This window comes from Lissotriton helveticus, chromosome 9, assembly GCF_964261635.1.
Source record: "Lissotriton helveticus chromosome 9, aLisHel1.1, whole genome shotgun sequence".
Classification (NCBI taxonomy): domain Eukaryota; kingdom Metazoa; phylum Chordata; class Amphibia; order Caudata; family Salamandridae; genus Lissotriton; species Lissotriton helveticus.
In genome coordinates, this window is record NC_136070.1 from 776,431,721 (window position 1) to 776,445,025 (window position 13,305).

Below are 13,305 nucleotides of genomic sequence, written 5' to 3' on the forward strand. Positions count from 1 at the left end.
CCTTCTCTTGAGTCTTGGTATTATCCTTCTTTTGGTCACCACCCTGATTTTTAGGCCTAATCCTTGATCTGACCCATTTGTCTGCCCTCTTACCCAATTCTTGTGGAGAGGTCAGATCTGAGTCCACCATGTGCAGGTGTAAAAGCTGGTTTTGACAATTAATAATGATCTGCTCCCTCATAATCAGATTACACAATCCTGTATAGTCATGTACTTTGCTGCCCAGTAATCAACCTTCCAGAGCCTTAGTAGCACAATCTACAAAATTAGTCCAGTCCTGAGTCTGAGCTTTTTGGGTATCTCTGAACAACAACCTGTATTGCTCAGTGGTTAAGCCAAACCCATCAATTAGACCACTCTTAAGGACAGTGTAGTTTTTAGCATCCTCATGTCTAACTGTGAGGAGCGTGTCTCTTCCTTTTCCTGAAAAGGAAAGAAACAAGATTGCTGCCCACTGACTTTGGGGAACCTGCTGTACCATGCAGGCCCTCTCCAAAGCAGTTATCCACTTGTGGATGTCATCCCCATCTTTGTAGGGGGGCACAATCGTACTCAGATTTCTATGATCATAGGACCTGTCTTTATCCTTGGGCATATTGCTGCCACCAGTGGAATCTAATCCACTTAACTTTTGCTCCCTTGCTAAAGCAAGTTTAGCTTGGGTCAGGGCTGTTTCCTCTTTCTCTATCTGAAGTTGGACAGCTCTCATCCTAGCCTCATGTTCTCTTCTCTGGGGGGGGAGTCATTCCCCTTTGAGAACCCCTTGAGGCATTAGAGAAGAGAGATTCCCTGGAAGGAGATCTGTCCCTTCTATTGCCTGGGATAAGTCTACTATTAGGTCTGGAGAGGTAAAATTCTTCTCCATTCCCATGTAAACCTAAGTTAGCCTGGCTAAGCCTCCTGACTTCTACCTGGCTACCATCTCCATCAGAATCTTCCTCCTCCTCTTCCTCCTCTACTTCTGGGGTTAAGGGGTCATCTTCTGTGGAGGGGACACCTTCACCTGTGTTCTCTGAGGGACCTGGCTTAGAGGCCTTCACAAGATCACCTGCCTCTAGGACTTCTATCAGGTGCTGGATGGTGGGGTTCGAACCCTGTTTCAACCTCCTTGAGGTACACAATGACCTCATCTCTCGGAAGTTGAGCATCTCATATCTGGACTGTGCCTTTGGCAGGTCACTTACTACAGGTAGAGAACCAGAGGGTTCACCTGTGCCAGACATCACTAGTGAGGTGTGGTGTGTGCACCTACCTACACTGAGTGTTTACCTACTAGAACCTCTCTAGGAGTTGTAGTCAGGGTGTGCTAGGCCCTTTCCTCTACAACAACTAAGTTTAGTAGAACTTAAGTATTTTAAGCTTTGTTATATGTACCTATGGTACTTAATGTGATCTTTCAAATGATATCAAAGATTACAATTGGTAAAACAACAGCAAGCTCAAATCCCAACCGCTGCACACCAATGTGAGAAGTTGGCCTGGTATATGATGTTCACTATTCCAGTGAGCCCCTTGCACCAGTCCAAACAACCCTTATGGTGATGGTTGTAAAGTCAACCTTATAGACCAGCTATCCTAGTGGCAGCATGGACAAAAGCAGTCTTAGGCTTAACTCAAGAGGGCAAGTGAAGCCAGCTGTATTACCATATGCAGACCTTTTAATACCAAATGAAAGGGCACCACACAGGTTATATATTCAAAATATATATGTATTTATTTCTAAATAGATCCCCTTAACTCTTAATGAGCACATGAGCACAAGCGTATAACAAGTAACTTAATATAACATACAAAAGTTGCACAAATATGGATAGGCCCTGGTGGCCCTTAAAACCATATACAAAATAGTGGTATAAGAACCACGTCACGAACAATGGTAAGGCCTAGGGCCTTGGGAATCGCTGGGGCTACACTGGACTAACAGCAGTTAGGACGTAGGAGGCCCACAGGATGCGGGTGTAGTGTCTAAATGCACACGCGTGCACCTATAGAAGTCAATGGGTGCGTAAAGTTTGAAAGTTGCAGATTTGGAAGTCTTCCGACTGGACTAGAACTTAACCACTTAAAACTAAGACACTAGGGATGTAAATCTCTACAGGAGCACCACAGTACTCGTGTTACCTCGCCCACAGGAAGCGGGTGCATAGGTGTCAAAGTGTGTCGGGTTTCGTCGTGGAGTTCTATGGAGCCTTGGAGAAAAGATGCTGCAGGCTGCCAGGAGAGAAGAGTCCGGTTGGATCCAAGGGTGGATCGAAGATGAAGAGTACCTGAAAGCAGAGGGGACAGAGTCTGGGTCACTAGCCAGTGACCAGGAAGGAACCAGGAAGGAACCAGGCGATGTCGGGTTGCGATCAGGTGATGTCATGAAGCTTGTCTCCGCTGCCACGTGGACCAGGAGGTGTCGACGACAACCAGGCGCTGGGAATGGACTGTCCCACAAAGGCTCTCGCTGTCGGCGGTGTCGGATCTCGATTCGGAGTCAACAGGCCTTGGGAAATGCAACCCACGCAGGAATCGAAGATGGCTTCTGGATCAGACCAGCAAGGTCTGATGGGCTGCTTCTTTTAGGGGAGCAAGGGCCAGTCTGGAGCAACCTGACAAGTGTTGAAAATTCGAAGGTTCGTTGTCACAGAGGCCACTAGCCAACGGGCAAGTGACCGGACAGACGCGTCAAGCAGGCAAATGCAAAAGGGCCCCACGCAGCACTCGGTGAGTGTGGAGAGGTGATCTTCGGTGCAAAAGCTGCTCGGGGATGTGGCTTCTCAATCCCCAATGCACAGCTTCAAGGGTGCCTCAGGAGCTGCACAGAAAGCACTTTGCTGGCTTTCCAAGATGGCCGGTCCCACGTCTCACGTCGCCTCCACGGGTCTCAGCTTTGCTATGGCTGTGGATCGGGCTATTGGATGTCTAGAAATCTGGTTCTTGTCGATCTCTGTCGTTCGAGCTCCAGCGGGAGCAACAACAAAGCAAACCGTTGAGCGCTTGATGGTGCCTGCTTGCATAGGGTGGTCACTCCTTAACCACAAGGGAGATTCTTCAGTCTTCTACGTCGAGTAGGATGTCGAAGGGTCCAGAGTTTTGTATCAGAGTTTCAGTCAGGATTATCTAAAGTCTTGGGACACAGCTCCTACCTTTATTCCAAATCAAGGGGCTGGATTACCTGCTAGGTCCCTCCTATGGGTGGGACCCAGGAAGGGGGTGGTTACACCCCTTTCCCTTTGTCCAGTTTCACGCCAGAGCTGGGGCTGGAGAGCCCCAGCACCGGTTTGAACTGGCATATGCATGGGACACCTTGTGTGCCCCAGGCAGTGTCTCCTTCCGTTCAGCCCTACATGCCCCAATCCACTATCTCCTGTCTGGGGTGGTGCTAGCACCTCCCTGTGACAGAAAACCTATTGTCCAAGCCTCCCTCGCTGGCAGGGCTCCCAGCAGCAGGAGGTCAGACTTGTGTCTGTGGCAGCAGCATCCATTTTGTGATGCCGAGGCTCTGGTTAACTTTAACCGGGTTTAAGGAAAGTAACATGTCTTCTCCCTCTAGAAGGGTGGAATGCTACCCCCGTTGCCAGAACTGGCGAGGGGGTAGTATTCCAAAGCGAATGACACCTTACACGACATGTTTTGATAAAGCCAAACCAAAGATAGCATTTAACCGCGAGGTTCATAATGCACTTAAGAGTATATGGTATGGCAATATCCTGGAACAGCTATAAGGACATGGTTCCGAAAGCTGCAGACAGGCTCAGCTCATGCTAGAGCACGATCTCACATAAAACCAAGCACTCTGCCTTCAGGATTGTTGAGGCCTGCCATAGGAGTGACTTATAGGTGCATATGTGTCCAGATAAGGTTAGATATAGGAATACTATACCTAAGCAAGGGGTGATTACACAACCTTGCCCCAGCTGAGTGATCAGCCATTTGTGTCAGTTTGGATGGCCAGCCAGGGGTGGCAAAAGATATGCTGCAGCCCCTGGTAGGCCTTGGGTGCACCTATGCCCTGGGTACCTATAGTACACTATACAGGGGCTGATAAGGTGACTCAATATCCAATTAGTTATGTACCTAGGGTACATGGAGTCCATTTTACAGAGATAGCAGATAGCCTGGGGCCCTGATTAGCAGGATCACAGGCCAACTAAGTCGAAAACCAGCTAAACACAAGGCAAAAAATCTGGGGTAACCATAGTCAGGTATCCACCTTCCTACACTATGTGCAGATTAGGGCCGTCATTTAGAACTAGTTAAAGGTATAGATAGCAACTGCACATTTAGCTATCTCTAAATGACATCCCTAGTCTTTGTAAGTAGTGCAAAATAGTAATACGAGGATATAACATCGCAGTATTTCAGCTTCATGGGCAGAAAGAGCCATATTTGTATCTTGGCATGTTATTCCTGAAGGTGCTCCAGGTTTAAGCCTGGATTCTGGCACTGACTGGCCTGTGCTAGGAGTAAACCCCTTGGGAAACAGAAACCAGAGTTGTCAGCCGACCAATTGTAATATTTCTTTTAACTATATTTTATTGATTTCAAGCAAATTAGAAAGAACAAAAGACCGTACAGTGCAAGAACTGCGGCGCCGTACATAGTCTCACAACTGATACATAGAAAAAGCGGCACAAACATAAGCATTACACAGTAATCTAGTGCAGGGATGCCTGTCAGTCCATAATGATCAATACAGTCTATGTAAAAAGCCAAGACCACGAGTCAGTCATTATACAAGAAAGCACAATTACACACTTGGTCTTCATAAAATTATCAAGATTGACATTTATCAATAAAATCAGCTCTCTGTAACATAACTGCTCTCAGAGCCTGAATCCCTGTCATCGTGGAACATACCCAGCATTTGAGCCCATAACATTATAGCATCAGCTGCCCCATTATCAGAACCTGAGAGTCTCATGAGGACATCTTCTGCAAAACCCTTTCCATTAGGTCTCGCAAACAAATGATCCAGTAGCAGGACTCTAGTGCCCACCCACCCAATAGTCACACCCAGCTTTGCCAATAATAGGCCAATTGGGAAAGCCTGTAAGGAATTTTACAGCCTGTGGGTCGATCCACCACACCGAACAAGAAGATTAGAGGCTACAAGGGGATCCTAATCCCTGTGGTCGTCTATATGCATAGCACTACTTGCCCCTACTAATCCTGGACCTGTTCACATTACCACTCCCAGTGCAAGAAGGTGGCACCTATCTACTCACAGTGCACACACTTAGCTCCTTTAGTGGGATCTATTTTATTCAGGCTATAGGGCGTAACATAGGTGCAATGCAGAAAATGAAAGTGAAGTGGCTTGAATAACTTATTAGAAGACATTGTATGCACCAGGCCTGACGTCCTCACCCAATCCAGATCTGAGATGTGTAGTCCCAAATCTCTGTGCCAGGCCCCACATGCTGGAAATTGTCGGTGTTGCATGTCGTTCCTAAGGGCCTTATAGGAGAGAGTTATTAAGTGGCATCCCTTAACCCACCCAAAAAACACATCAAGCAGCCCTGAGGGACTCAGTGCTGCAGGGAAATCCGACCAGAGTTCCCTCACAACACTCTCCACCTTAGCATAATGAACAAAATAAGCATGTCCAATCTCAAGAGTCCTGAGCTTCCTGGAAAGTAATAAAGGTATCACCTGGGTATATATATCACATGCTTCCAGGCACAGTCCCTCTCTCCATTGTTCCATAGATGTCTTCATGTCTATGTTTCTAAATGGAGAAAGATCCCACAACCATAACTCCCTGCTGAAGGGAGCTCTACAGACAACACTGTGGACTGCCCTTTCCCAGAGCTCCGACATGGTTTTAATCAGATACGAAACTGGATGTTCCGACCTGCCCCCCCCCCCCCCATCAGCAAGTATGTCAAGTTGTCACCTCCTAGCTCAGTTTCAGCAGCCATTTCTCCCAATTATCAGACTCTGTGAGCCATCTGGTGGCATGCTGCAGATGTGCACCATGGTAGTAGAACTGTATATCTGGGACAGCTAATCCACTATCTTTGGAGTCACTTTTGAGATTGGCAAACGCCATCCTGCTGTGCTTACTCACCCACAGAAGACTCACTAGCAGGCTATCCAGCTGGGAAACGTCGTTTACAACACGGTCGTTACATTGCCATTACATCGCGGCTTTTAGAACGCAAGTCGTTACAACGACTTGCGCTGGATGGCGCTCTAGGACAAGGAATAGTATAATTTACTATCCAACACCTTCCCTACTGTATGTAGACTGGAGTTGGAATAGTAAATTATACTACTCTTAAGTCCAGCGCCCTTCAACGCAAGTCGTTGTAATGACTTGCGTTATAAAAACCGCGATGTAATGGCATGCGATGTATTAGCATGCGTTGTAATGTCATACAACCTATCCAGCTTGCGAAAGAACCACTTCCTCAGCTGGAAAAGAGAATTTTGAAAAAGGTACGAGCATTTTGGAAGGGAAACCATTTTTGCCATGACCGCCCTTCCCATCATGGATAGAAGGAGCCTATTCCAAAGTGTAATGGAGTTTTCGAGACCCGTCAGAACCCTATCCACATTTTTACATTGGTGCTGTGCCTCAGTGTGTGTGACCCACATCCCCGAATACCGAAACCCGTCCAATTCCCACCGGAGACCCACATACGGCAACTGGCCAAATTGCTTCCTAATCAATCCACCTAAGGGGAATAGGAGCGATTTGCAGGCAACAATCCTAAGGGCCAAAACCGCGCCGAAAGAACCAAGCAGTAGTAGCAAGAGTGGAACAGACAACCCGGGTGACTGCAGATACACCAGTGGTCATCTGCTTATAATGAGATAATATGAGTGGTGTCTCCCAACCTTATCCCCCAAAGTTCTACCTCCTTACGTAACAACAGCACGAGGGGCTCAATTGCTAGGGCAAACAGTAGGGACAAGGGGGCACCCCAGGCCAGTACCCCTACCCACCAAACAGGTTTCAGAGAGTTTGCCACCCATCTTAATACACATAAAAGGCTCAGTGTACACGAGTTGTATCCAGGCACAGAAACTAGGGCTAAACCCTATATCCTGCAATACAGCCAGCAAATAAGCTCATTTCATCATTTCAAACACCTTTTCTAGATCAAGGGAAACCAAAGCCATCTCCCTCCCTCCATTCAGGGTATCAAGCAGCTCATGGGCCAATCTATGGAGTTTATGGGTAGTGCTATGTGCCGGCAAAAAAACGCATTAACATCGTGGACCAGCTCACAGACCACCTCCAATATTCTGGTAGTTAATATCTTGTACAATATTTTATGATCTGTATTGAGCATTGTGAGGGACCTGTAAAGAGAGGGTCAGCTGGGTCTTCCCTGGGCTTCAACATCAGACACACTATCCCCTCACGCATTGGTCTGCAGGAGGAGCAGTTACTCACTCGCCTCCCAATAGACCTCCAGTAGTTTCTCCTTGAGGATGGAAGAATAAGCGTGATAGAATTCCGTTGGGAACCCATCTCTGCCCAGGTCCTTGGATCTGTTAAGTGCCTTCATGGCAGCAACCACCTCTTCCAAGGTAAGATTCTCCTCCAACTCCTGCATGACCTCCTTCCGCAACTAGTGGAGCCCCACCCTGGCCAAGAACCTATCCGTCCCTCACTCAGAGTCTGGTGGGTCAGTCCTGTACATCAACGTAAAGTGGTCCAGCAGGGCCAAAAGTATATCTCGTCTCTGAGTTTGCAAATGACCCTGCGCATTCAGTATAGGTAAGATGGGGGGTATCTCCGTTTTTACATTTTTACATCAGGGATGCCAAAGTATATACAAAATAGGTTTCCTTAGGAAAAACTTTTACACACTCAACAGATGCTTTTGAAAACATAATTTACTAAGAAGTCATGATTTGACTTCCATGACAAAGGTCTAAGCTACTGGCACAGGTCGGGCTGCACTCCATGCTACATTTTTTAGCGCCTTATTCTACACTATACAGATACCAAGCCAGATCCTCCCCAGATGGAGACACAAGCAAACCAAGACTGGTTTTGACCTGCTTAGGCCATGTACCTGTGGATAATCTAAAGCCTGTCACACAGCGAGCAGAAGATCTAGGTCTGGGCATAGCCGCCAAACTTAAGAGGGTCATCCTCACAAACAACTAAAGGACTAATAGAATGCTTCAATAAATGCAAGCCAATGGCAATCTCTTGGCCCGTATTCCAGTCCATCTCTTCCCACAAAATATATCACTGTAGGCAAAGAGCTACCATATGCAAATTAGTCTTGATCCTGCTCCTTTAGGAAAAGTCCACACTGAACTGCCAGGTTAGTACCTCTCCAGACAGAAACACAGGCAACCCTAGTTATACTTATGCCTCACCAGAATGCCTTATGAATGAAGGTGCTCCTCTTTTATTCTCTGTCTCTCAAATATGTTTTGTGTTTATCCTATGCTCACATTATGGTGCTTGTGAAAGCACCTCTTTACATTAAGAATCAGAACAGAAAAATTGCAACTTATTTATTTTTATGAACATGTCTAACCAGCACAAACTTTAAGATTCAATGTTACATTTTTGTAATTCTTCTTAAACTTCCCTACCTTTTTGAAATGGATGCTTTTAGAACACTATCTGTGAAATACCAGTACCTCTGAAATGGTGTAGTACTCAATTTGAAGAAAAAGATGGTATTTGGGAAAGGAACCGGCAGGCATCAGATGGCCATAAGGTTTAGGCATTTACATGGCACAGCATGTTGCTAATATACCACCAACATTTACTAGCAGTGGTAACTCTCTTTTTTTTGCAGTCAGTATTGGAAGCTTGGAAAATTCAGGCCATGGGCCTATGACAGATTCTCTCAGATGGTGGATCAGAACATGAATGTTCTAGGCAAGAAGTATAGCCGAGTAGTCAGGGAGCCTCAGAAATTCAAGAGGAAGCAGCCTAAAAGCACACTAGCCCTTGTAAAGTGCACTTCAAAGCAGAGAAAGAGAGAGCAGTGGGTCTAAACTGTTGTCTAGCAAGTTCAGCTTTGGTGTCAAGTGAAGGTAGATCACTCACAGCTCAGGGCAATCCCATCAGGAAGTGACGCCAGTCCCTGGTACTTCATCACCACAGGAAGCACTTATGTCTGATGGAAGGTTATAGAAGACCTCCGAATATTGCCTTAACCAGCATGGGAGGGAAAGAAACATCCAGGCCCTAATGTCATGAATAAGGTTGAAAGGTAAGCCTTCTCATGTATTTTGCTGACAATCAGATTTTTGGTAAGGGCCATATTAACAGGTGGGGCTGTATTGCCATGGGATAAACAATTAATTAAACAATCAGTTAAGTCAAATACAATCTTCAAACAAATTGTTTACAAGTGCACCTAATGGATAAGTCTCAAAGTCTAAGCTATTGACAATACAAAATGATATTGCCTGGTCAATTCAACAACTGTTCATGTGTTGTGGACTTGGGCGCATGTATCTTACAGTTTGTCAGCTCAGTTGGCCTGCATGTTAATCTTACTGAATTTTTAGAGTGAATGGACCACAGCCCACTTGTACAAATATTGTTCATAGGCTTTCATTGACCAGATCAGTAACTGGCCACAACAGTAATGGACATTATGGTGTTGGTTTTAGGAAACATGCACTGGCTGACAATGGAGCTAAAGTAGTAGCATCTGAGGAAATTAGAGATAACTGTATTTTTTTAATAAACTGAAGGTATGGCTGGGCATCATGATATATATTTGATATTCTGACTAGAGAACTGTATGAACTGTGCCAGTACATAATGTGAGAATCTTCAGGAATTCACGGATTAGCATTACAACCATAACTACAAATAAGCCACATGAATTCACTAGCAAATTCCCTAGGACTGATGGTGACTGGCACACAATGTAAAAGCTGAACAATGTAAACCACCTTCTCTTCCATGCCGAAAATCTTGGTCCGAATCAAACAGACAACATATGCAACCTAGGACAGGCAAGAACTAATTTCTGAGACCAGAATATGCTATATTACAAGGATCCCATGATCTAGGCAGTCAGAAATCTGAGATAAATACTAGAGCACTGATGCTTCAATGGTATCTCCACTGGTAAATGAGCACCTGTGCTACGATTTTCAGCACGTCGGGCAAAATAGCATTTTGCTGTTGCAGAAATTTGCTGTTACTCGATCAAAAGGCCATGTTCATGCCTTTTTTTGCTATTTGGTACTACCAAGAGGTGGCATACTAAGGCTGCTTACTGGTTAGGTACCAGAATATTATTCGTTATATATGTTGTAACATAAACATTGTGCCTTGAATATTATTTACAAAAATATCGATCCAGAAGGGTTATTACTATAGCAATCTGCACATAATGGCATATTTTTTATAAATGATTTTATGGAGATATTTATGCCCAATGGTTTTTCGGTATATGATATTCTGACATACAACCCTGCTGCCTTACTCTGCCCGGTGAAAGGGCTGGGTAACCAATTGCTGTTACCAATCACCAGTCAGACCATATGATCTGCTTTAACAGTTCCTTAAAAAGAGACAAGGGCTCCTCCCGCTATTATCTAACTTCTAGTACCTGTTGACTTCCTACATTACACCAAATGTTGGCTGATTAGGGTTGATATACTTGTCAGATTTTCCGACTAAGAGTATCATGTTCATGAGCGAAGTTCACCGATCACCACTGATGTGCTTTCCCAACTGCAACTGTTCCCACACTAACCGCCACATGCATCAATGTTCCCGTTTGCGAATTCTTAATTGCGAAAATTAAGGAATCGCAATTAAGAATTCGCAAATGGCTATGCATTAAAAAATCGCAATTTTTTTTGTGATTCCTTAATTTTCCTTAATTGCGATTCACAATTTGCGAATTGCAATTAAGGAATCCCTTTCCATTGATTCCTATGGGCCTAGAGGCAAGTAGGAATGAATGTGAAGGCATTCTCATTTTACGATTCGCAAATAAGGAATCGCAAAATGAGAATGCAATTTCAAGGGTGCAGGGGGGGTCCAAAGGATCCCCCCCTGCACCCCTGAAATGTACCTTTAAGTACTTTTTACACACACACATGCTCCAAGGGCATGTGTGTGTGTAAAATGAAACTTTCAAAAATGTACTTTTGTGCATTTTTGAAAGTTTTCGCAAATTACCATGAAGTTTAACTTCATGTTAATTTACCACTTCCTAATTGTGATTTCGCAATTTAAAAAAAATCATGCATTGCATTTAAGAAATCACAAAATTGCGATTTCTTAAATGCAATCGCAATTTAAGAAATCGCAAATAAATTGCGAAAAAAGCAAAAAAGCTTAATGCATCCCAAAACAATGAATTGCATTCGCAAACGGCCGAATTTTGCGATTCGCACCGTTTGCGAATGCAATTCAGTTTGATGCATGTGGGCAATAGACCCTAAGAGGGTCTGCAGCTCCAAGAGCCTTCACCTGCCAGTGTCTAAGCTCTCTTAGTTGAAGGTTCACTACCTCCTCTTCCTCTAAGAACTGCTGTCAACCTCCAGCCTCAAACTGAACAGGCATTCGCATTCAACCTGTTGGTATCTTAACATTCCTCATCGAAATGGAACTGCCTTTTGTATTCGGCTTTTGGGGATCTACAGGTACATTTCATGTTTAACCTGAAGTGTAATCTCAGTTGGCCTCCAATGAAAGGCATTCGACAATAGTTAAACTAATATGATACAGAAGTCGCACTTATAAATAAATGATGGTTACTTGAAGGTAGTTACCAAAGTATTTCGATCTCACTCCCCCTCTTCTCATCCCAAGTTACATGTGATTTCCTTGAACAATGATTTGATGGAATACCATTACAGAGAAACCATTTAATCTAAACTGTATAATGGAAATTTGCAGTAAGAATGGCATTTACCATTTCATAGAAACCAATTCATAGAATGTCTTTTTTTTCAAAGTTGGCTTCTGCATATGTTGTTTTAAACATTTAAGCGAAATGATTGCAGGTCTTACTTTCAGAAACATATTTTTCGATATTTATTTCAATACTGTATGTAAAGGGACATTATTTCAGATGTATATCCTTAACATTCTCAAACAATTACTGTAGTTGCTTTTAATTTGATTAAACCTCACCACCCCTAAACACCACCCATCTCTGCCCCCTAAAAATGCCTTCCCATGCATAAACTACACCCATCCCTGACACCTGCACTCCACTAAAAGTACTTCCTAACTCTAAACTGCAAAAATCACTGAACCCTAAAAACCCTCATTACATCTATACTCCACCTGACTGACCTTCAAACTCCACCCATCTCTGAACTCTTAAAGGCCTTTGTACTCCTTAACCCTTCCAATCTCCTAATATAAATTTCCATCACTACCTCCTGAACTCTCGCATCCCTGAGCTCTAAAAGCCCTTTCTACCTGACCCTGAACCCTTAACACCTGACACCACCCTAAACTCCACCCACTCCTGAACACTAAAAACCTTTTGACACCCCAACACTCTACCCATGACTGAACCTTAATATCACTCATCTGCCCTAAACTCCACCCAACCATAAAACATGCCTACATGCCACCCATCCAATCCCTGAACCCTAAAAAACCCTCACCACACATAATCTCTCCTCATGATGAGCCTTACAAACCCATCTCCTCCCTAAACTATTCCATCCCTGAACCCTAAAAACCCTCATTTGCCTAAACATCACCCATTCCGGAGCCAAGAACATCTCTCACTACTTCTAATCTTCTCCAAAGTGTGTGATGTGTGCAGTTACATTCTAATTAGCTTTCCTTTAAAATGTTTCCATTCATTTAAGATTTATTCGAATTTCCTTAGAATTGTCTTTTCCTAAAATTGGCTTTCCATAGTTTGGTTTCCTCCAGTGTCATTTCTTAGTTTCGTGTTTCATGTACAAAAGACTCTCAGCATGGGTTGGGGTTATCAGTTTGGTAAAGAGAAAGCTTTGCTAAACCATACATATGGTGCATGAACTCTACAACACAGGCAAAACTTATATTGGGTTTTCAAAGCACTTCTAGCAAATGGTACCAAGTCCTCACCTGAAAGGGGGGCAGCAGTTGCCTATGGCAATAGTTCTGGATATGTAGTTGTCCTTCGATATATTGCTCTCAATCCAACACTCGTGAAATCGTTCCACTTTCTTCTGGAAGCTGAGGAGTGAGTGAGACAGAGAACATAATTTGAGTACTGGGAGGTGAGCTGGAGTGCATACTTTTGGGATGAGATATATATATATAGCCTCATTCCGCTATAACATTGAAATCATCAGTGCTTAGTCATGCAGCACATTATTCTGGGTGTTGTGCCGTCAGGGATTGGATAG

The 13,305-nt window shown here is 44.2% G+C and overlaps 1 protein-coding gene across 3 annotated transcripts in view; it reads right to left on the reverse strand.

Annotated features, from left to right (window-relative positions):
• EXOC3L2 (exocyst complex component 3 like 2) overlaps positions 1–13,305 on the reverse strand; it is a 547,377-nt gene that overhangs the window by 102,581 nt on the left and 431,491 nt on the right. For all 3 annotated transcript variants that reach the window (XM_078660900.1, XM_078660901.1, XM_078660902.1), the window contains exon 7: positions 13,022–13,132. In XM_078660900.1, the coding sequence (XP_078517026.1) occupies positions 13,022–13,132 (111 nt within the window). The remainder of the gene's footprint in view (positions 1–13,021; positions 13,133–13,305) is intronic.